The sequence below is a fragment of the Leptopilina heterotoma genome, unplaced genomic scaffold, assembly GCF_015476425.1.
Source record: "Leptopilina heterotoma isolate Lh14 unplaced genomic scaffold, ASM1547642v1 Lhet_46, whole genome shotgun sequence".
Classification (NCBI taxonomy): Eukaryota; Metazoa; Arthropoda; class Insecta; order Hymenoptera; family Figitidae; genus Leptopilina; species Leptopilina heterotoma.
Window position 1 is genome coordinate 606,719 of NW_025111092.1, and position 25,219 is coordinate 631,937.

At 23.3% G+C, this 25,219-nt stretch overlaps 2 protein-coding genes across 4 annotated transcripts; one reads left to right on the forward strand and one right to left on the reverse strand.

The window, feature by feature from the left end:
• The first annotated feature begins 327 nt into the window (after positions 1–327).
• LOC122507301 (proteasome subunit beta type-7) lies at positions 328–7,913 on the forward strand. The gene is made up of 4 exons (XM_043619922.1): positions 328–463; positions 980–1,159; positions 5,758–6,073; positions 7,562–7,913. Exons 1-4 carry the CDS (start codon positions 402–404, stop codon positions 7,835–7,837), a joined length of 834 nt encoding a protein of 277 aa, XP_043475857.1. The 5' UTR covers positions 328–401; the 3' UTR covers positions 7,838–7,913.
• LOC122507299 (villin-1) lies at positions 7,903–24,415 on the reverse strand. Of its 3 annotated transcripts, XM_043619917.1 has the most exons (11): positions 24,007–24,415; positions 23,802–23,931; positions 17,706–17,798; positions 17,233–17,349; positions 16,264–16,604; positions 13,823–14,498; positions 13,517–13,600; positions 12,423–12,609; positions 11,936–12,184; positions 11,500–11,796; positions 7,903–8,352 (listed from the first exon to the last, which is right to left on the reverse strand). In XM_043619917.1, the coding sequence occupies exons 2-11, from the start codon at positions 23,817–23,819 to the stop codon at positions 8,006–8,008; spliced, it is 2,409 nt and encodes an 802-aa protein (XP_043475852.1). In that variant the 5' UTR covers positions 23,820–23,931; positions 24,007–24,415; the 3' UTR covers positions 7,903–8,005. The 3 variants fall into 3 exon arrangements, with proteins under 3 accessions (XP_043475852.1, XP_043475853.1, XP_043475851.1); XM_043619918.1 differs by lacking the exon at positions 24,007–24,415 and having other exon boundaries at positions 23,802–23,993; XM_043619916.1 differs by lacking the exons at positions 23,802–23,931; positions 24,007–24,415 and adding an exon at positions 22,125–22,315.
• Positions 24,416–25,219: the final 804 nt, after the last annotated feature.

Sequence of the window (25,219 nt, forward strand, 5' to 3'; positions counted from 1 at the left end):
TTTAAATAATTTAAATAAATAAATAACAAATGTGATTTCCTAGGAATTGTCCTCTGGCGCCTGCGGATATGCAACCATCTATTGTGACGTGTCGTATATTCGATAACTTTACACAACAGATTTAAAAATAAAGTGCAAGAAAATTGAATTCTTTGTAATAAAAATAAAAGCGTAAGACAATTAAACTAAAGATGTATTTTTTTACGTGTAATGAAATTATTTTTGAATAAATAATTTCCAAAAACAGTGACGGGACAAATTAGGATATTCAAATTTTTCGCGGGTGTGTAACACCACTGTCAGCACTGCGCATGCGTTTGCTGTCAAGTTTCAAGTTTAAGATAACTAGGTTATGTTACAGTGACTTACTGAAAAAGCGTTATTAACAAAAATATCTGAAAATGGCTTCAGTTTTAGCGCCTGAAATACCCGCTGAAGGATTTTCCTTTGATTTGTGTCAACGGTAAGTAATAAAATATCGTTTACATCTCTCTAGAAAATGTAAATATTACATTAATTTCGAGAAATTTGCAACGAAAGTATACACCTAACCTATAAAGCATCAATAATGCTGTGTCACTTTTTTGAAAAAAAGTTACTTTAAACATTAAAATGTACAAAATATAATTAAATTTTAATAATAATTTCATAATTACGGACTGTTTTATTATAACGGTTCATTTTATTTACTTATAAATATCTCTGAGAAGAAGATTGTATACATCTCAATTTGAATATGACGTTTGCTCTGCTACTTTTACAAATTCTTTCTATTTTCCTCTATTTTGTTATATTACACATTATATTACATTTTATTCCATTCAGATTTCATACTATTGTTTAATAAAAGACTGTTTTTAGAATAAAAATTTGTATTCAGTTAGTAATATTAAAAAGAAGTGGATGTATGACAATAACAAGAATATGATTTATTCTACTCCGATAAAGAACTTGTCACTGTAATTGTATTGTTTTTCAGTAATGAACTTCTATCGGCAAAAGGATTTCAAGTGCCGAAAGCACAAAAAACAGGAACAACAATTGCCGGAATAATTTTTAAAGATGGAGTTATTTTGGGCGCTGATACGAGAGCAACAAGCGATACAATTGTAGCTGATCTGAATTCGGAAAAAATTCACTATCTCAGTCAGCATATTTAGTAAGTTAATATATCAAATATTAATTAATTATTTATTTAATTATCCAATTAAGTAATCAATAAAGAAAAAAATTCTGTTCCAATGTTACAAAATTTTATCAATTATTTAACAAATAGAAAGAAAATTGTTTACAACTATCGTTAATTTAATATTTTATTTCCAAATAATTCGCAATTTAAAAATCAGGGTAGCCACAGGTCAAGAAAGTCAGGAAAAAATCAGGAAAAGTAAAATTGGTCAGGGAAAAAATTTAATTTTTTGAATTCATATAAGAAAATTCAGAATTTTGGTGTCATCTTTGTTTACCTCCTAACTATGAAATTACCACAAATTCTAATACAAAACCTTATGTTATATTTTTTCTATTTCTGGCAAATATTTCTTTTTAAATAACTTGAATCTTGAACAACTATCAAAAAATAAATAAATTATTTAATGAATAATTTTACTTAAAATATTTCAAAATTAATTCAATTTTAAAAGAGTTGCGTTTGCAATTTTCATAAACAGATGAACTTCAAAATTTCAATTATCTTTATAAATAATAAAATTCTTCTCCGAAATTCAACTATTTTCAAAAATTTTTATAACATTCTACGCAAACATTTAATTATGATAAATTTGAAATTTTGATAAATTATAAAAATTTCACAGGCATTCAATTATTTACAAATCTATCTTCTTCTATATTAATAATCGTATTCCGGTAATCTGTTCGCAGTTTGAAGTTAGTTGCTGTTTGTTTCTTTTGTTTCCTAACTTTTTAAATAATATTCCTTTTTAAAAGTTTTCAATTATAAAATTAATCAGGGTGGCCACATGTCAGTAAAGTCAGGGAAATGTCAGGGAACAAATTTTTTTTCAGTAAAGTCAGGGAAATGTCAGGAAAAAAATTTTTTCAGGGAAATTAAGAAAATTGAGAATTTTTTCGACTTATTTTAAAAAATTGCGACTTTTTCGACTTTTCTTCCAAACATTTCAAGTATTTATTTACAATTTTTAAAAATCAATTTTTGAAGAATTTTAATTGCAAATTTTGAAAATAATTGAAATATTAGCTTCTAATTCTTAAAAATTCAATGTTTTCAGTATTTTCAATTACATATTTCCAAAAATTCAAATACATATCAAAATAATAACATTTTAGAATTATTTTTAATATTTTGGAGAATACAATCAAGCTCAAAATTTTTAATTAAAATTTAAAGAAAAATTAATTAGTTTTTTAAATTATACCAATTTTTTTTTAAGAAATTCAATTATTTTCGAAAAATTACATTAAAATATTTTTAAAAACTAATTATTAGAATTGTTTGAAAATAATTTTTTAAGATTTAATTATCTTCGAACAATGTGAATAAAAGTTTATGAAAATTTACTTTTTGGAGTTATTAAAATTTTTGAGAAATCATGGTCCTGTTTAAAATTTAAATTCTTCAAAAATTTGATCATTTTTATTTATATTTTTCAAAAATTCAATTATTTTTAAAAGATTTTACCAAATTTTAATTGTTTGTAAATTATTCAAAATTGAAAAACTATTATATTTATATAATTACAATTATTATAAAAAATTAAATTTTTGTATTTAAATAATTGAATTCTAGAAGAACTTTTGGGAAATTATTTAAATTAATTGATTCAGAGATGAAGTTTACTTGAAAATTGTAAAAAATAATTGAATTCAGGAAGGGTTATAATTGTAATTTTTAGAAATTATTCAAATTAATAAATTTTACCCATTTTCCGTAAACATTCATATTTTTCTGTAAAAAGAATTTTGTCAGGGAAAGTAATTTTAATGTCAGTAAATTGTCAGGGAAATGTCAGGGAAATTGATAAACTGAAACTTGTGGCCACCCTGTTAATTTACTGAAAATAATTGAATTCTTGCAAAGTATTTATCAAAAAATTTGAAAATAATTTAAATTAATTTCCAGAATTTTATCAACATTTTTTTCAATAATTGAATTTTTTTGAGAAAAAGTAATTAAAATTGTATTGAAAATAATTTATTCTTGACAAGATTTTGTAAATAGTTACATTTATTTTTTAAGAGGGACGCTTGATTATTCCCCAAATGTCATTTTTCCGAAATGTCATTTTACCGAACTGCACTTTTGCGAATAGTCATTTTTGCGAAAAGCCATTTTTGCGAAATGTCATTTTTACGAATAGTCATTTTTGCAAAAAGCCATTTTTGCGAATATTAATTTTTGCGAATTGTCATTTTTGCGAATCGCCATTTTTACGAATTGTCACTTTTGCAAATTGACATTTTTACGAATCGCCATTTTTACGAATTGTCACTTTTGCGAATCGACATTTTTACGAAATGTCATTTTTGCGAAAAGTAATTTTTACGAATTGTCGTTTTTGCGAATTGTCGTTTTTGCGAATTGTCATTTTTGCGAAATTTCATTTTTAAGAAATGCCATTTATGCGAATTGTCACTTTTGCGAATCGCCATTTTTACGAATTGTCACTTTTCCGAAAAGTCATTTTTGCGAATTGTCATTTTTGCGAAAAATACAATAGTGAATCTATATATACCTACAAGTTTACTATTGTATTTTTCGGAAAAGTGACAATTCGTAAAAATGGCGATTCGCAAAAGTGACAATTCGCATAAATGTCATTTCTCAAAAATGAAATTTCGCAAAAATGACAATTCGCAAAAATAGCTTTTCGCAAAAATGACAATTCGCAAAAACGACAATTCGTAAAAATTACTTTTCGCAAAAATGGCTATTCGCAAAAATGACATTTCGTAAAAATGTCGATTCGCAAAAGTGACAATTCGTAAAAATGGCGATTCGTAAAAATGTCAATTTGCAAAAGTGACAATTCGTAAAAATGGCGATTCGCAAAAATGACAATTCGCAAAAATTAATATTCGCAAAAATGGCTTTTTGCAAAAATGACTATTCGTAAAAATGACATTTCGCAAAAATGGCTTTTCGCAAAAATGACTATTCGCAAAAGTGCAGTTCGGTAAAATGACATTTCGGAAAAATGACATTTGGGGAATAATCATGCGTCCCTTTTTAAGAATTTCATTAAATTTCATAAAAATATGTAATTTTTGAAAATAATTGAAATTTACAAAGAATTTTATTCAAAACTTTTGAGAACAATTGAATTGTTTAGAAAAATTTTATTACAATTTTTAAAAATAATTGAACCTGTTAGAGAAATTTTATTAAAATTGTATTGAAAATAATTGAATTCCCCCTAAACATTTTATTATTTATGAAAATAATTGAATTCTTGTGGAGGATTTTACAATCCATAAAAATAATTGAATTGTTTCGAAAAATTTTATCTGAATTTTTGAAAATAATTAAATTTTTTGATGGAATTTTATTAAAAATTTTGAAAATAATGATTTTTTGAAAAAGAATTTCTTTAAAATTGTCGAAAATAATTGAATTTATATTAAAATTCTTGAAAATAATCGAATTTCATTAATATTTTTAAAAATAATTGTATTCTTTCGAGAAATTTTATTAAAATTGTGTTGGAAATAATATAATTGCTCTAAAAAATAATATTATTTAAATGAGAATAATGAAATTCTTGCGGAGAATTTTATTAAATTATTTTTATTCAAATTATTTTATTCAAATTATTCAATTATTTTCATAAATAATACATTTTTTACAGGGATTCAATTATTTTTATAAATAATAGAATTCTTTTTAGGAATTCAATTATTTTCATAAATAATAAAGTTTATCGCAGAATTTTAATTATTTTTAGTGCGATTTTAATCAAATTCCTCGAAAAATGTACTTATTCTTAAAATTTTTATTAAAATTCGTCAAAAGAATTCAATTATTTAAAAATTTGTTGATGAAATTCTTTATGAGAATTCAATTTTAAGAAATATTCAATTATTCAATAAATTATTTATTTCTGTATTTAAATAATTGAATTGTCGTAGAATTTCCTATTAAAAATGATTTAAAAATTAATTGAAGTTGAAAATTTTAAATAATAATTGAATCTTCAAAACATTATAGGATGAATTTTTAGAAATAATTGAATTTTGAAAATGTTACAAATTAAAATCTATGTAAATTATTTAATTTTTCATACTTTTAACTAACAATTTTGTAGAATTAATTTTTTTTGAAAAAGTTTAATTGAATTTTTTTTTTAAATTATCTGAAGTTTTCATTTTAGAAAATAAAATAAATAATTTTTATTATAAAAAAACAATTGATTTATAGAAGAATTTTAGGTAAAAACTGTAGAAAATAATAATTGAATTGAAATAATGAAAATAATTTTGAAGAAGTTACAGTAGCAATATTCTTATTTCTTATAATATAAAATAATGATCGATTTCTTCATGTATCTAATAATTTTTAGAGTGAATCTGAATGTTTTTAGGGTCAGGCAAAAAGTCAAAATTTTTTTCTCAAAATCAGGGAAGAACAAAATTAAATTTTTGTGGCAACCCTGAAAATATTCAGAATGTATCAATTTTTTTTAGCAATTATTCGATAATATTGAAATTTGATTAATTTTTCGTTAGGAATAAATGTAACGAAAGAATTTGTAATTTATATATTTATTTTTCTGAAATTAGTTGCTGTGGAGCTGGAACCGCTGCTGATACGGAAATGACAACTCAAATGATTTCGAGTCAATTGGAATTGCATCGTCTGCATACTGGACGCATTGTACCTGTGAGTACGGCAAATAAAATGCTTTGTCAACTTTTGTTCCGTTATCAAGGACATATTGGTGCTGCATTGGTAGTCGGAGGCGTTGATCTTAAGGGACCGCATATTTTCTGCATTTATCCTCATGGCTCATCTGATAGTTTACAATACACGACAATGGGCTCTGGATCCTTGGCTGCAATGTCAGTTTTTGAGAGTCGATGGAAGCCGGGTTTAACTGTACGTAAATTTTCATTTTCATAGTTTTATTTTACATTATGTTTATAATTTTGAATTTTTATAATTTAATTTTTATTAATAATTATAAAACGAAAAGGCCTAGAACTGTTATTTGTGTTGCATTTTGATTATATTTTTTAATTTTTATAATTTTACTTTTATATTTATTATAACTGTTTCTTTTCTAAGGATTACACGAAATTTATATATACATTTTTCTGGTAACAGACATTCTGAGCCTTTTTATTTTACAAAATTATTAATTAAAAAATGGTTTTAACAAAAAGCACATTTAATTTCTATGATTTTATTTTCATTTTTTGTAATTTGATTTTGAATTTCTATGATTTAATTTTGAATGTCCCTGAAGTTCTGATCATACAAATGAACGAAATTTATTTATTTCTTCTTTCAATTTTATTATAATAATATTGCGTCGAGCATAAAAAGAATAAATTATAAAGATTTTAAATGTTAAATTTCGATTGTAGACAGTAATTATTAAAAATATTTATATCGTTAAGAAATTTCTTTCATTTATACGTTCAGAACTTGTGGGTCCTTATTTTTAAGTTTTATAATTTTTTTTTGCATTATGATTTTATTTTTATAAATTTATTTACTTTATTTTATTTTATTTTTTATAAATTTGTTTACAGGTATGTATTATAATTTAATTTTAATTTTCATAATTTGACTTTGCAATTTTCATGTCTTTATTTTTTATTTTCATGATTTAATTTCGTATTTTTATGATTGTATTTGTAATTTTTGTAATTCAGGGTTGCCACAGGTCAAGGAAATTAGATAATAATCAGAGAAAATATAATTTGTCAGAAAAATCAGGAAAATGTCAGAGAATTTTTTTTACTACTGGAAAAAAGTGAATTTCTAAAATTAGGTAGGGGAGAGTCTCCAGTTGTGAGACACCTCCAGTTGTGAGACAGTCAATTTTTTGAAACATGCAGATAACCGAATTCGCTATAACTTTGCACAGCTTTTTCCCACTTGTGCCACAGTTGCTCAAATCCATGAAAAATCAGCATGGATTTCTTGCAACTTTCGCAAGGTGGTATGTATGCGTTTTTAGTACGTCCTGCTCATGCGCTAAGAGCAACAGATTTCTCTCCGTGTGTGTAAATATTTTCAAAAATTACTTTACTGAATCAAAAAGTAATGTAACTTCAACATTTATTCAGTTAAGAATAATTGTTTAAATACGGAAAATACTTTTTTTTGAAAATAAAATAAAAATTTTCAAGAGGAAATAAATAAATTTCGTTCATTTGTAAGTTCGGAACTTTAAGAACATTGAATTTTTATTATACGGATTAGGAAAAAGTTAAAATTATATCTGGAAATCAAGAAAAAACGAAATAAAATGTGGCATCCTTGAAATTTTAAATCTCGAAAATCTTCACGTTTTTAGTTCATTATTAAAAAAAAATTATTTTTAAAGTATTTCTACTAAACAAAACAAAATTTTAGGAAGAAGAAGGCAAAATACTAGTGGCTGATGCAATTCGCGCTGGAATTTATAACGATTTAGGCTCTGGAAGTTCAATTGATTTATGTGTTATTCGCAAAGGTTCAACGGAATATATCCGTCCATATGAACTTACAAGTAAAAAAGGCGAACGACAAAAATCATATCTCTTCAAACGTGGAACAACAGCAGTGCTTAATAAAGTTGTACGACCAATTATTGTCGAAGAGGAAAATGTACGCCGAGTGGACTCCGACTCAATGGACACATCATCCTAAGTTAATTTCTATTTCATATTAAAAATTTTACTACAAAATTTTCCTTCATGAATAAATCTCGTAAGTTTTCATAGGATTTTCAATTTATTTACTTTTCTTAAAAATTAAATTCTACATATTTAAAAGTACAAAAAAATCATTCTCTTTAAAATATTTTTAAAAAATAAATTAAAATAAACCCGCGGATTGTTTAAGTCGTTGTCTTCTCCATGCTGGAAGTTTTTCAAATTCATTTGGTTCCATTTTAAAAACGGTGATGAAATCATCATAAGTTAAATGCAATTCTTTTCTTGAAACATCAACTTCTGTCGGTAGATTTTCGGGTTCGTTTTTTAAAGTTCTCAGGGGATATTTTACGTGACTGTTAAAGTCATTAATTTGTTTATTCGAAGAAATATTTATTGTCTGCTCTTTGTCTTCAATCATTGAACGTAATGCCTCGAAGGATTGATAACCACGTAGGAAATTGTGATTCCAATTTTCAAATAGTCCTATAAATGAAGGCGGCTCGAAATCTGAAAAAGAAATTAATCTTCACTTTTCTTTCAGGGCTCGAACTAGGTCCGTAAATCCCGTAAATGTCCGTAAATTTGCTTCAAGTCCATAAAAGTCAGTTTTTTTTAAAAAAGGTCCGTAAAGTCCGTAATTTGATTTAAAAAGGACGAAAATTTAGTAAATTGTACAATATAATTTGGAGAATTTTAGAGAAATTACAAATGATTGCAGAAATTCAATTATTTTTAAAAATAATAAAATTCTTCACAAAAATTCAATTATGTTTAATAAAGAATTCTCGTCAAAATTTCAATTATCTTTAGAAATAATATAATTCTTCTCCGAAATTCAATTATTTTCAAAAATTTTAATAAAATTCTACGCAAACATTCAATTATTTTCATAAACAATCAAACTTTCACAGGAATTCAATTATTTACAAATTTTTTTATCAATTTCTTCGCAATAATTCAATTATTTTTATAAACAATAAAATTTTTACAGGAATTCAATTATTTTCGTAAATAATAAAATTCTGTTTGAATTCAATTATTTTCATAAATAATAAAATTCATTGCAGAATTTCAATTATTTTTAATATAATTTTAATCAAACTCCTGGAAAAATGTAACTATTTTTAAATATTTTATTAAAATTAGTCCAAAGAATTTAATTATTTAAAATTCGTTGATTCTTTATGAAGAAAATTCTTTATGAGAATTGAATTTCAAGAAACATTCAATATTAATCAATAAATTATTTATTATTCTATTTAAATAATTGAATTCTAGTAGAATTTTCTAATAAAAATTGATTTAAAAATTAATTTTAGATAAATTCAATTATTTTCAAGGTAATAAAATTATTCGCAGAAATTCAACTATGTTCAAAAATTTTAAAAAAAGTTCTTGTCGAAATGTCAATTATCTTTAGAAATAATAAAATTCTTCTCCGAAATTTAATTATTTTCAGAAAATTTTAATAAATTTCTTGGCAAAATTTCAATTATTTTCAAAGATTTTCCTCAATTCATTGATTTTTAATATCTACACGGAAAAAATTTTGGTGCATCATTTGCGCTGCCTATAGTACAGTTGTTCTACCAGTAGTTCGGCGCACTGTTACCTCGTTTTGGCGCGTCAGATGCACGAAAATGGGACGTATGTTATCCGTATAGGTGTAGTATATCGTCTGCTCTATTAAATAATGCAGAGGGCTCACCAAAAGGGTGCGCCTGCTGTCACAAAACGGTACGTCTGCTATACTAAGCGCTAGGACAACATTCGTCCTGCGGTTTGGTATAGCTCGTGCACTAGTAGGAACGACTAGTGCACCAAAATTTTTTCCGTGTACTATTTTAAAAAATTTTCCAAAAGAATTCAATGATTTACAAAAAAAATTAAATAAAATTCTACGCAAACATTTAATTATTTTCATAAAATAATAAAAATTTCACAGGAATCCAATTATTTATAAATTTCTTATAAATTTCTTCGCAATAATTAAATTATGTTCTTAAATAATAACTTTTTTATAGGGATTCAATTATTTTCGTAAATAATACAATTCTTTTTAGGAATTGAATTATTTAAAAAGAAAATAAAACTCATTGCAGAATTTTAATTATTTTTAATACCATTTTAATCGAATTCCTCGCAAAATGTAATTATTCTCAAAAACTTTATTAAAATTTGTCGAAAGAATTCAATTATCAATCATTTTTAAAAATAATAAATAAAATTTTTATTTGAAAATTCTACCAGAATTTTAGGAATTCAATTATTTTCATAAGTAATAAAGTTTATCGCAGAATTTTAATTATTTTTAGTACGATTTTAATCAAATTTCTCGAAAAATGTAATTATTCTTAAAAATTTTATTTAAATTCGTCAAAAGAATTCAATTTTATCTAAAAATTTGTTGATAAAATTTTTTATGAGAATTCAATTTTAAGAAACATTCTATTATTGAATAAATTATTTACTTAATTTTGTATTTAAATAATTGAATTCTAGTAGAATTAAGTATCTAATAAAAAATGATTAAAAAATGAGTTTCTGTTAAAAACAAATGAATTTGAAAATTCTTAAAAAACTTTTTCAAAAATTATTAAAAATAATGGATTTATAGAAATATTTTAGTTAAAAACACTAAAAAGAAATTTAATTTTGGAGAAGTCACAAATTATTGCAGAAATTCAATTGTTTTCAAGAAAAATAAAATCTTGTGCAGAAATTTAATTATGTTCAAAAATAATAAAATTGTTTTTTGGGAATTCAATTATTTTCATAAATAATAAAACTCATCGAAGAATTTCAATTATTTTTAATATAATTTTAATCGAATTCCTCGCAAAATTTACTTTTATAATTAGAAATTTTATTAAAAATTGTCGAAAGAATTCAATTACTTAAAAATTTGTTTATAAAAATCTTTATGGGAATTGAATTTGAAGAAACATTCAATTATTGAATAAATTATTTATTTTTGTATTTTTTAAATAATTGAATTCTAGTAGAATTATCTAATAAAAATTGATTTAAAAATGAAATTAGTTAAAATTTTAGATAATAATTGAATATTAAAAGCAATATATCTTCAATTTTTAGAAATAATTGAATTTTGAAATTAATTTTTTTGAAAAAGTTTAATTGTTAATTGACATTTTTTTAATATTATTTGAAGTTTTTATTTTCTAATATTTATTAATTTACGAATAGTTGAATTTCGTAAAATTCAATATTGTAAACAAATGGATTTAAAAATGGTCAAAGAACTTTTTCAAAAATGAATTGATTTAAAGAATTGTAGTTGATTTTTAGTTAAAAATTCTTAAATAAAATAATTGAATTGAAATGATAAAAATAATTTTAAAGAAGTACAATATTCTTATAATATAAAATACTGATTTTATCAAGTTGCCATCTTTAATTATCATAAAACATGAAAAAATCGATGACTCCGAGTCGAAGACTCGGATTTATTGATATCTTCATGTTTTATTGTTATGAAAAAATTTAATTTATAGTTTTAAGTAAAATGTTCTTTTATTTGACTCGGACTGATTTTTTTTTGTCAGTAGTTGGTCCGTTAATGGTCCGTGATTTTTCATTTTTGGTCCGTAAAGTAAATGTTGAATTGAAAATGAGTTTAGAAAAATTAGTAACCTTGTTTAATTATCGAAATGGGTGTATTACGATCTCGACCCGCAGGATGTGTGTAGAGAAATATTTTTCCGCGCTCTACGCATTCCTTTAGGGTTTTGATTGACGAATAGTTTCCAATCCAGAGCCATATTATGTTTCCGGCGTCCAGTAACCAAATTGCTTCCGGTAGAAGGGAACTTTGTGAAAAGCCCAAAACTTGTTCGCCTGTAAAATTATCTTGTTCTATTCGGCAATGATATAAATGTTTCTCTTGTTCCTCTTCGTCGTCGACAAATTCTGTTCCATATTCTCCTCGACCTGTGGAAAATTTTTCTCTTTTTATTCTTTCTTTTTCGAATTATTACAATAGTTGCAATTTTAACGGATATTCAAAGAATTAGAATTAAAAAAAATATTATTGAAAAAGAAAAAATCTTTTTGGTAATTTCTGACACACCTCCCAATTGAGACCAAAATTCCTCGACTTCGTTGCCTTCTGAAATTAGTGGTGCGGAACTTGGGGCTAATCTTCTCGATGCTTCTCTGGCATCACCGGTACTTCGACTTCCGCACCAAACCATTGGCGAATTTGAAAATAATACGAAAACTCCACTCGAATCTAAACTGTTTGCTCTTAATGAGCGTTCAACGGCTTTTGATGTGTAGGGCGTCGATCCGAATACTCGGACTAAGTATTTACTCGGCGCTGGTGAAAAATTATTTATGAATACGTATTTTTGGGAAAGTAATTAGAATAATTAGATCTTAGATAGGAGTTTTGAATTTTTTAAAATAAATAAATAAGTAAATATTAATCAATTTTAATTAATTAAATATTAAAAACTTTTAATCGAATTAAATTTATTATTTAGCAATTATTTAATGCTTAATTTATTACTAATAATTTTTTATGATTGTTATAGTTAAATAATCTTAAGACTCACGATTATTTTTGTGCGGACCAGCAAGAATAGTCAACTTTCCTTTGTAAATTTGTAACAAATGAGGTGGCTCATTGCCTTGTGAGGCTTTTACAAGTTGTGCAGAAACTTCCTCGGCAATTTGACAAGCAGCATCCAATGCCGTTTCTCTGTCTCCACCGGAGGAATGAGCACCTTCCCAACAATAAACCTAAAACAATTTTTTCATTTCATTATTCCTGAGCGTTTACTATTGAAAACGTGGCTGAATATTTAATCCAAAAAAATTCCTGTTTTTCATTGAACCGAAATTTCAACTTTAATTGATTTTTCATCCCAAGTATTTTTTATTTATAAATTTGATTTAATTTCTTTTAAAAAATTAATTTAATTTATATTTAGTACGAATTTAACTATTTTCTCCTAGAAGTATAGTTTAATTTATGAATCTAATACATTTTTTTGCAAAAGGAATTTAATTTACGAGTATTTTTTTGTATTTCGTATTTTTCACAAACTTCATTTAATTTATGTATTTAGTTCATTCCTTTTATAAATTTAATTAATTTCTTTTAAAAATTTAATTTATGAATTAAAATCGTCTCATGTACAAAAATCATTTAATTTACGAATTTAGTTCATTTTTTTACAAATTTAATTTAATTTGATATTTTAGTCCATTTCTTTTACAAATTTAATTTGATTTACAAATTTAATTCATTACTTTACAAATATAGGTATAATTTATTTATCTTTTAAAAATTTTTCTTTAAATTCAATTTAATTTTATTTAAGAATTAGGTTATTTTTCACATATTGATTTAATTTTAATAATTTATTTTAATTTATTTAATTTAATAAGGCAAAGGTAGAAAGAAAGAAAAAGGGTATTGTTTAAAAATTTTAAATTGAAGAAAATGAAGTAAAATTTAGCTGATAGTAAAATAATAATCTCACCGAGAACTATTGATATTTAATTAATGATGCGATTTGAATAAATGGAATTAATGTTTTCGATAATATAAATTACGGTTCAATGAAAATTATGGCAAACGGATTTTGGGTAATATTCACGGCACTATAAATTAATGTCCATTGTTCCGTATTTCTAAACCTACGATTAATCTGCTTCTACGGCCATATCCGTATTTGTAACGCATTACGTAACAACTTTCGGCATAATATATCCCTCGATCTTCCACCTGAAAGGAAAAAAGAACTATAGGACTATAGGTACCTACTATTTTAAATTTAAAATACAAAAAAATCTTCAAAATTGGAAAAAATGAAAGAATTAGTTTTTTCTCCTTTTTGTACCCAATTATAAAAATAAAAAAATTTATTAATAAATGTATGGAAAAATAAAATCTAATAGGTATAAATAGAAAAAATGTAAATTTTTGGAATTTATTTTTTATTCTCACTTCGATCATTCCGTTCTGTTGATTAACTCGCCATAGAGTTTTCTCACCGGATCCATCATCGACTAATTGACATTCAGCCGCCATTCGTGGTCTCTCTGTCATGTACTCGGGCTCAAAACATGAGGGCAATGTGAGAGGTCTTGCTTTTGTTTGTCCCCAGCCTCTAATCAATGTTTTCATTTCCATCGGTTCTTGACCTTCGACAGCTCTCGTTACCGGTACTGTTACGCTGTAATCTTTCTTTTTCACAAAACCACGCGCATTTCTCACTGCCTCGAGCTTTTCTCTTGCATTAACATTCTTTCCAACCCATGCCCATATTCCAATTTCACCGCGATCAATCAAAAATACTGAATCCGATGTGAAATCTTTACGTAATATTGGTCCTGATTTTACTTCGACAACTTTATATTTTCCCGTTTGCTCGCTACATTTATAGAGTTTCACTGGACTTGCCAATAATAATGATTGTCGATTTTCGGGAATAACATTTCTATTTGATAAATTTAAAACATCGTTGAGAAGTTTTCTCACTTCATTTGGTAATGTTCTCTCGTAGCCGTCATCAATTATGAAAACTTGCGATTCGTTTTCTTTTCGTTGCTTGAGAATTGTTGCCGCGTGTTTCTTGTGTAGTATTTCGGCTTTTGAGCCAAGCCACAGGAACACGATGTTTCTAAATTGAATTTTTTTAAATTATTAACTGTTTCTAGTATATTATGTTGCACAGGTCAGGGAAATCAAAATTACTTTTCAATAAATTCAGATTAAAATATTTAAAAAAGCTCATTTATTAACTAATTAATTATTATTTATTATTTTCAGAAATTCTTCGCAAGAATTCCATTATTTTCAAAAAAATTTAAACGAAATTCCTTGAAAGAATTCAATTATTTTCAAAAATTTTAATAAAATTCTTCGCAGGGATTCAATTATTTTTAAAACCATTTTTAAGAAAATTCTTGAAAAATTCAATTATTTCAAAAAATATTTATAAAATTCTTTACAAGAATTCAATTTTTCTTCAATACAATTTTAATCAAAACTTCTCTAAAGAATTTAATTATTTTCAAAAATTTTAATAAAATTCTTTGAAACAATTAAATTAGTTTCATAAATAAAAAAATTCTTCGCAGGAATTCAAGTATCTTCAATGACAATAGAATTATAATTCTAAGTTTCTCAAACAAATTTCATTGTTTTCAAATATTTTTTTAAACTCTTAGAAACAATTCAACTATTTTCAAAAAATTTGATAAAATTCTACGCAAATATTCAATTATTTTCAATACAATTTTAATTAAATTCCTCGAGAGAATTTCATTATTTTCAAAAATTTTACTCAAATTCTTCGAAACAATTGAATTATTTTCATGAGGAATAAAATTCTTCGCTGAAATTCAATTATTTTCAATTTAATTTGAATAAAATATCTCGAAAGAATTCAATTAATTTTTAAAATCTTAACAAAACTTTTCGAAAGCATTGTATTATTTTTAAAAATTATTTTGGCAAAATTTTTCAACAACTTTTTTTAAATTCTTGTAAACAATGAAATTATTTTCAAAAATTTGATAAAATTCCAAGAAATCAAAATTACAATTACAATTTTCATTTTATAATTTTAATTGAATTCCTCGAAAGAATTTAATTATTTTTAAAAATTTCAATTAAATTCTTCGAATTAATTAAATTATTTCAAAAGTTTTAATGGAATTCTAAATTATTGAATTATGTCAGGTTAAAAATTATAAAAGTTACAAAAATGACTTTTTTTTAAAACAAAAATGTTATCTTTTAAAATTAAAAAAAAAATTCACTTATTGACGCAAAATTATGGAAAACAAAATAATTTCTAAATATTTCTTGCAAAAAAAGTATCACAGAAAACATATTCTCTAAATATGAATTAGTAAAAATTTGAATTATTAAAAATTCAAAACATTTAAGAAGAAAAATTACCAAAAAATTATGAAAAGAAAAACAAACAAAAACAACTGATTCCAAACTGTGAATAGACATCCGGAATACGATTATTAATATTCATTGAAATTTCAAAAGGTTACAAATTAAAATTTTTGAAAATCTTAATTCCTATGGGAAAATAATTATAATTATTAAATATTTATTTAAAAAAATCATTGATATTTAGAATAATTTTTCAATTAAAAATATTCACAGGTAAATGTATTAGAAACAATTTTAAGATTCCTGAAGTCAGCGTCAACGCTGAGCGTCAAAAATAATTTTTTTTTCCCAAAATCGAAAAGAATCAAATAATTATTTATTATAAAAAATTTTTTTGAACTCCTAAATAAACTTCCTTGGTGAATAAAAAAAGTTGAATTTTGTATTTTTTTTTTAGTTGTTAAAATTAAGTAAAAGATTTTTTAGATAAGACAGTAAGGGAGTATAGGAAAGAAGAAAAAAAAAATTGTCACCTGCAATGCAAATCGATTAGAATAACATCGCGGGAAGTGAAGTTGCTCCAATTGAGACCATCAAGTTCAGTCAAGATTGGTACCGTTAGACCAGAAACTTTATGCAAAGTACATGTGGGTTGTACTGTGTGAAGATTCTGTACGATAAGTTGATCTCGAAAATAAGCCAGGAACCTAGGACTTTCACGACCTTGGGCTTCACGGGATAATATTGTCGCTGTAACTTGAGAATCCAATTCCGCAGCACGAAGAGCGGCAGCTCCTGACATTGTCGAATCACATTTCGAACCAATCCAGAAATGAACAGCTCGCATTGCCATGTTTTCTTTCACCTCTTTTTCCTGGTATTAAATTTCATTATTATTCTCAAACAAATCTTGATAAATTACTTTAAAATTCAAACTTTAATATTTGTTAAATAACATTATAGAAATCAAAATTTACTTTATTTATTTTTTACCTTTTCTTGTCAAATTGTTCTATTTGACAAAATTATTATATTTTTATTTCTTGTTCCATTTTTTCTATTTTCAGTCTTTTTTTTATTCTTTCAAAAAATAAAATTTATTTTCTTTCTTTTTATTTATTCAAAGATTCAATTTATATATTTTTAGATATTTTCTCATTTATTTATTTTTTGCAGTTTTTGTTACAATTTTTTCATAGAAAAATAATAACAACAAAATATGATAAAAGTAATAAAATTAGTAAATAATGGAAAATAGTCGCAGAACCTGGTTAAGAAAATGGGCTTTTGTGAGTGTTATCGAAAATATAATTATTTTCGCTCTGATTAACTCAATGGAGAATGGATTATTTAAATCCATTTCCGTTTCGAAGTAATAGCTTTTAAATATCCATAATGAGTTTTACGTTTTTATTTTTTTCTTTCTTAAATGTTTTATTTTCTCTATACGTGTTATTTCAAGAGTTGAAAGAAAATTATAGAATCAGTGAATTTTTTATTACCGGAACGCCCGGATAGGGCAATGGACCATTTTTTGATGATACTGTGTAGATGATGTATGCTGATTCAGAGGAAAAAATTCCCATTTTCGCTCGTCGAATCGAAATTGCTCGGAGACCCTATAAAAATGAATATGAATTTTTACTGAAAATTTCCAATCGTGTCTTATTAGTAGTGAATTACTACGAATTTATAGTGAAAATAAATAAAAAAACATTTAAAAAAAAATAAAGTATTGGGAAAAATAACTAAAAATGTAGACGAGGATAAAATAAATAACAAAAATATAAAAAGATGAAATAAATAAAATAAAGTATAAGAAGATAAAATAAAAGGGTATACAAAAATTGAATAAGTAAAAAAGGATAAAAAAGTAGAATAAATAAAAAACGGTATAAATTTTTAATAAATGAAAAAAGTATTTTAAATAGAATAATAGGAATATTAAATAATATTATTTTCAATGTAAAATTACCTCAATTTGCCAAACGCAAAATGCATTTGTATTTTTTTGAATGCTTTTAAAAACATCGCTACCAGAGTCGTCCGAGCAACTGCTTGTGTCATCCTGTAATAAAAATATTTTACTACTTCGAAATAAGCAAAATATAATATTAAATATTTTCACAAAGAAAAAGAAAAGAAAGCAAAAATAAATAATATAAAATTCGAAAAATAATTTTTTTTCAAATAAAAACATTTACACTAAATAAATAAAAATCATCACTATAAATAAAAATAATTAAAAATATGAAAACAAATTTCTTTTTTCCGATAAATTTTGAAAAAAATTTCCCATATAAATGTATAACCAGACAATTATTGCGTGTAAAAAAGAGGAAATAGATTATTTTTGTCCAAAAGAAAACTAATTGACTTTATTGTCAATTTAAATTATGAATCCATTGAAAATTGTTTATTAAAAAAGTTCCACAGAAATTTAATTGATTCATTCATCGAATTATTTCTCTTTGTACGAATTAAAATACATAATAGTAATGAAATATTATTTTAATTTAATAATAATGATAATTTGCAAATTATTGTTAATAAATGGTAAATTATTAATTAATAATTGTTACAATTACAATAATTTGCAATAAAAATTTAAAAACCAATTTATAATTAAGAAAAGGATTTTCCTGAAACTTTGAAAGTGTAAATGAACGAAATTTTTTTTCTGATTAAATATTTTTAAAAAATTCTTATGCTAAATAGAAAAATTAAAAATTAAATATTTACCTAGATAACAATTAATTTTTTTAATATGCAAAATAATTTTTTTATAAATAAATACAAATTAAAAGAATTATAACAAAATATCGTAGTTCATTTAACTAAAAAAAGAAAAAAGCTTGTAAGTAAAAAAACAAAATTTCAAAAAATTACAGGGTTGCCACGCAACCTGGAAACCTGGAAAACCTGGAAATGTCAGGGAATATTTATAAACCTTGAAAAAACCTGGAAAAGTCAGGGAATTTTGATTGGAATCCTGAAAAATTATTTTTTTCTAAAGTTATTGTGCTTATTCTTGAAATCTAATTTTTCTTTAATTCAATTTTCTTAATTCAAATTTCTTAATTCAAATTTCTTAATTCAATTTTAAAAGAGTTGCCTTTATAATTTTTCTTCGCAATAATTCAATTATTTTCATAAATAATAAAAAAGTTTATAGATTTACAATTATTTTCATAAATAATTAAACTCATTGCAAAATTTCAATTATTTTTAATACAATTTTAATGGGAATTTCTCAAAAAATGTATAATTATTCTTAAAAATTTTATTAAAATTCATCAAAGAAGTTCAATTATTTTCAAAAGTAATTAAATTCTTCGCAGAAATTCAATTATGGTCAAAAGTTTAAAAAATTTATCGTCAAAATTTCAATTAACTTTAAAAATATTAAAATTTTTCTCCATAATTCAATTATTTTCAAAAATTTTAATGAAATTCTTTTAAACAAATTCAATTTTTTTTCAAAAATTCTCCTCCAGTCAATGATTTTCAATATCTACTACCTATTTTAATAAAATTTTCCTCAAGAAATGAATTATTTTAAAATTTTTTTATAAATTTCTTCGCGATAATTCTATTATTTTCAAAAATATTCAATTTATGTTTACAGAGATTCAATTATTTTCATAAATATGTAATACAATTTTTTACAGGGATTCAATTATTATTTTCATCAATAATAAAACTCATTGCAGAATTTCAATTTTTTTAAATAAAAATTTAATCAAATTCCTCGAAAAATGTAATTATTCTTAAAATTTTATTAAAATTCGTCAAAAGAATTCAATTATTTAAAAATTTGTTAATAAAATTCTTTATGAGAATTCAATTTTGAGAAATATTCAATTATTCAATAAATTATTTATTTTTGTATTAAAATAATTATAGGTATTTATATATTTTAAAAAACATTTTTTAGGTATTTAAAAAGAAATATTATTAAAAAATTCGTCTCAAGAATTCAATTATTTTCAAAAGTAATAAAATTCTTAGCAGAAATTCAATTATGGTCAAAAGTTTAAAAAAAGTTATAGTCAAAATTTCAATTATATTTATAAACATTAAAATTTTTCTCTAAAATTCAATTATTTTCAAAAATTTTAATAAAATTCTTGGCAATATTTCAATTATTTAAAAAAATTTTAATAAAATTCTTGACAAAATTTCAATTATTTTCAAAAACTTTTCTCAATTTAATCAAATTTTTCACAGTGATTCAATTATTTTTAATACATTTTTAATCTAATTTCTCGAAAAATGAAATTTACAGGGTGTCTACTATTTTCGTTTAACAAAATTCCCGGTTATTTCCCGGCTATATCCTAATTTTTTCCCGGTTTTTTTTCTTATCAAATTTAAATTTAAATTTGATTTCAAACATAAATAAATCATTAAATTTTTTAAAATTAATGTTTTTTTCAATAATTTTAATTAAAAACTTGGAAAATACTTGAATTAAACAAAGAATTTTTTCAAGTTTTTAAAAATAATCTTGTCTCTTTATAATTATAATTGAAAATTGGATTTTTCAATTTTATTAAAATTACATTGATAATAATTGAACTTCTGCAAAAAATTTTACTATTTATAAAAATAATTGAATCCTTCCAAAGAATGCTATTATTTATGAAAATAATTTGTGAAGGATTTTATTAAAATTTTTGAAAATAATAAGCAGCAATAATTAATTATTTACTTAATATGTAATAAACATTTAATTTGCTCAAGAAATAAATAAATATCATTTATTTGAACATTCAGAAATTTAAAATGATAAAAATTTAAGAGAAGTTCAATAATTATAATTATTAAATAATAATAGAATAGTATAATTTTTAGAAGCAAAAAATTGATTTAAAACTGTAAGAGGGACTTTATATTTTAAAAATAAAATTATAATTTATGGTCACTAAGTTCCCTTGATTATTTTCGAAAAATTTAAATAAAATTCTTTAAAAAAATTTAATTATTTTTCAAAAAAAGTAAAAAAATTTCAATGATTTGTTTAGAAAAATTCAATTATCTTGAAACAATAGAATTGAAAAATTACAACAATTTTATTTTTTAGATTTAAAAAAAATTTTGCGAAAGTTCAATTTTATTAAACAATTTTAAGTATGTATATTTTTTTAAATTAACTAATAAAAATTTTAATTATTAATCTTCGCAGTAAGAAACATGAATACATTAGAATTTTACTCTTTATAATATTCAATTATTAATCAATTATTAAATTAAAATACTTTGAAAATTCTATTTGTTAAAAAGTTTCTAATGAATTTCTTTAACAAATTTAATTACATATTTTCAGTCGAATTTCACAATATTTCTATTAACTCCATAATTTTTTTTAAATTTATTTACATAATATATTTGAATTGGTAACTGGTTTTTTATCATGAAATTAATTATTTTTAACTAACTTAAATTTAGAGAACAGTATAAATATCTATAAAAATTGAAATAAAAATTGAATTTTTAAAAACAAATTAAAATAATAAAACTTTTTTAATTTTTGTGAAAAAATTCCCGGTTCGATATAAAATTCCCGGTTTTTCCCGGTCAAATAAAATTCCCGGTTATTTCCCGGTTTTTTCGGAATTCCCGGTTAGTAGACACCCTGTGAAATTATTCTTAAAAATTTTATTGAAATTCGTCAAAAGAATTTTAATTACCTATTTAAAAATTTGTTGATAAAATTCTTTAAATGAGAGTTGAATTTTAAAAAACATTCAATTCTTCAATAAATTATTTTTTTTTGTATTTAAATAATTGAATTGTCGTAGAATATTCTAATAATAATTAATTGAAATATGAATTTCAGTTGAAACTTTAAATAATAATTGAGTTTTGAAAAGCAGGTTTCAAATTATAATCTTTGAATGTTTGAATTTTTCATACTTTTAACTTAAAATTGTGTAGATATAATTTTTTTCTAAAAGTTGAATTGAATTTTTTTGAAGTTATTTCAAGTTTTTATTTTCTAATATATATTTGATTGAAGAATTTCCGAATACCTGAATAAATAATCGATGAAATTTCGTAAAATTCAATTGTAAACAAAAGAATTTGAAAATGTTGAAAGGAATTTTTTAGAAATTATTAATAATAATTAATTTACACTTTATAAAGAAGAATTTTAGTTAAAAATTATGGAAAACAATAATTGAATTAAAATAATGAAAGTAATTTTGAATAAGTTATAGTAACAATATTCTTATAATAGATATAATATGATGATTTTATCAGTGTCAAACCCTGAAAAAGGAAAAAGCTAACATTTTGCGAATTATTTAAAAAATAATTGAATTGATTAAAAAAATAAATTGAAAAATTTAATTTCCCCAATTTTGAAAGAGTATTTTTTGTTATTTACCTCTCTATTAGATAGAGTCATATTTTTTTCTTAATCCAGAAGAATGGAAAAAAAAATCTCCCAAATTTTTTAATTTACTATTCACAACACATGCTTTTTTTTGTTTACACTATAAAATTTTCATTTGAATTAAAATGACGTCAAACATTACTGTACAGTGTCACTTTTGTGGTTGCTTGAAGGAAACTGGTTCTTGTAGAAATATATATATATATATATGAAGTATTGTGAGAAACAAAACGTGAAACATTGTGTGGTGCTAATATAATATTGCACACCATACTTCTTTTACAATAGAGACAAACTCTATAGTCTATTATACACACACATATGTACACGTATATATGTATATGTATTCCACTTTGCCAGCAGCGCGAAATAGTCGCTAATTTTACATTACAATCAAATAATTACGCGCGAACCTTGTATTACACATTGTTTAAGTTTCACGAGAGAGGAAGTCGACAATATTTCACTACCCACCGGAGTAACAATTTCTATTCAAAAAAAAAGAAGAACAATTTTTTCGAGAGGAGAAAATCATGACACTATTTTTCGACTACAAAAAAAATTTGTTCCATTGTCTTCTTGACACTAGCAGTTCTTCTTTGTCTGCTCTTTGAATTTTAACTTTCAAAGTAGTTTTTTTTTCACGAGTGGTGTTAGTTTATTTTTTGTATAATTACGAATACACTTTATTTCTATACTTTGCACCATTTCAACTAAATAAATAAATAAAATGAATAAATATTCGAATTTGATACAAATTTATTAAATTTTGACTTTCAAATTAGTTTTTTTTGACAATTGGATTTGATTTTAATTTTATTTGAATATCTTATATTAGAATAAGTAAAATATTCGAATTTGTTGCGAATTTCAACTTTCAAATTAGTTTCTATTGGCATTTGGATTTCATTTCAATTTAATTGCGAATACAATTTATTCGAATGAGTAAAATAAATAAATATTCGATTTTGATTCAGAATTATTCGTTAAAATAAATATTCGAATTTGGTTTGAATTTATTTAATAAGAAAAATAAATGTTCTTATTTTTTTAATTGAATTTATTTAATAAAATAAATATTTGAATTCAGTTCAAATTTAATTTACTTAAAAATAGAAAATTTTACAAGTTTAAGAAATTTTTAAAGTTAAAAAATAAAACCGGTACAAATTTACAATTAACAATTTGTTTCAATTGTCAATTTCTTGTACTCAATTTGTTTTTGTTTTCAATTTCGAATTTATTTAATAAAATAAATGTTTGAATTTTATTAAAATTTGTTTAATAAAATAAATAAATATTCGAATTCAGTTAAAATTTAATTTCATAAAATAAATATCCGAATTTGATTCAAAGTTTTATCATTTGAAAAAACAAAAAAGAGAAGGGAACTTGAAAATAGTTTCTGCAAATTTAAGGAATTTTGAAAGTTAAATCAAAATGGAACAAATTTACAATTTGCATTAATTGTCAACTAGTTGTACTCGAATTTTTTTGTTTTAAATTCCTTTATCGTTTAAATAAAATAAATTATTTTAATAATAAATCAAATTTTTAATTTTTTCAGAAAAATATTTGAATTTTTGTTTTTTTTTTTTGAGAAATTTGAAGTTTTTCGATTAAAATGGAAAGTAAAAAGTTGATGAAATTTTTTTAATGAAGACTCACCCTCTTGGAGAATCCCATTGTTATAATGAATTCACTGAAGTCATTTAAATGTTAATTTATTTCTTCTTCTGCTTCTTCTTTTTTTCCTCTTTGTTCTTTTGGTGAAAAAATTGTCCTTTTTCCCGAAGAGCTTTAAAAGATAAAATGAACGTGTAAACTGTTGGAGAAGAACTGATATGTTTCCGTTTTAAAAAAGAAACCGTACCTGTGCAAGACTCGTCCGGAAGCGGGCCCGGAACTCCGGGCTGCCACCCGTGACCAACGGGCACCTCATGAATACACACCAACTATATTGCTGGCACTCATATTACTCGTTATCTAACACACCTGCTCTCTCTTTCTTGTTGCTTCGTTTATAATGTAGGTATAGGACAATAACCGTGACTATGGATTCAGAAGAATCAAGAAAAAGAGCGCACTTGATCCTATCTCAAATTCTTTTTCATTTAAAAATAGAGAGAAAGAGGTGAAATACACGCTCATTTTATTCTGCATCATAAACTAGGTCAAATTTTACATTATTCCACACTCATTTTAAAAACAGTGAAGAAAAACAATTACCTATTTCCAATATTCCAATATTCCAATATTATTATTATTATCAGAACTCTAGAAAAGGAATTTCAAAAAAAAATTGTTTTCCCTTCCTTCGTTCGATTAATTTTGTATGAAATTGAAAAATTCAAGAACTTTAAATTTGCTTTTTTGATTTTTTTCTTTTAATTAAATTAGGAAATTTTTAAAAAAAGTGTAAAAAAAGCATTGATTCGATTTCAAAAATTCTAATTTCTACTTTAGAAATTAAAAAAGCGGAAAACAAAAATTATTATAAAAATATAGTATTCCAATTCAAAAAAAATCCAATATTCCAATATTACTGTCATAAATCTAGAAAAAAAATTTTGAAGAAATTTTATTTTCCTTCGTTTGGTTAATTTACTGTAAAATTGAAAAAGTTGAGAATTTGATCGTTGAAAATTTAATATTCACATCTTTTCTGAATTTTTTTATTTTAAAATGAAATTAAGAAACTTTAAAAAAAGGTCAAAGAAAAATATTTCCCTAATTGACTGAAATCAAAAAATTTAATTTCTACTTCACAAATAAAAAAAAGGAGAAACGAAAAATTACTAGAAAAATGATTTTATTCTTTCAGGCCTCTCAGATCGATTTTAAAAAGCAAAAAAATCGCTTTAGTATTTCCCTGACTTTTCACTGATTTCTAAATTCAATTATTGAAAACTTGAATTTGTTTTTCCACGAGAAATGAAATTTCAAAAAATTTCTATTTAAATCTTCTCAAATTTAATAATTTCTAATTTTCTAAAAATTACAACTATATTATTTCTAAAATTCAATTATTTTCGACAATCAAATTTTTGAAGAATTTTAATTATAAATATGAACATGATTTCTAT

Bases quoted from the DNA above. Each gene is read 5' to 3' on its own strand.
- LOC122507299 (XM_043619916.1), bottom strand. From the start codon at position 22,145: ATGACTCTATCTAATAGAGAG. The intron at 16,605-17,232 runs GTAATAAAAAAT...ATTTAATACCAG, and splicing joins TGCCCTATCCGGGCGTTCCG to GAAAAAGAGGTGAAAGAAAA. The intron at 13,601-13,822 runs GTGAGAATAAAA...TTTTCCTTTCAG, and splicing joins AACAGAACGGAATGATCGAA to GTGGAAGATCGAGGGATATA.
- LOC122507301 (XM_043619922.1), top strand. From the start codon at position 402: ATGGCTTCAGTTTTAGCGCCTGAAATACCCGCTGAAGGATTTTCCTTT. The intron at 1,160-5,757 runs GTAAGTTAATAT...TTCTGAAATTAG, and splicing joins TATCTCAGTCAGCATATTTA to TTGCTGTGGAGCTGGAACCG. The intron at 6,074-7,561 runs GTACGTAAATTT...ACAAAATTTTAG, and splicing joins GATGGAAGCCGGGTTTAACT to GAAGAAGAAGGCAAAATACT.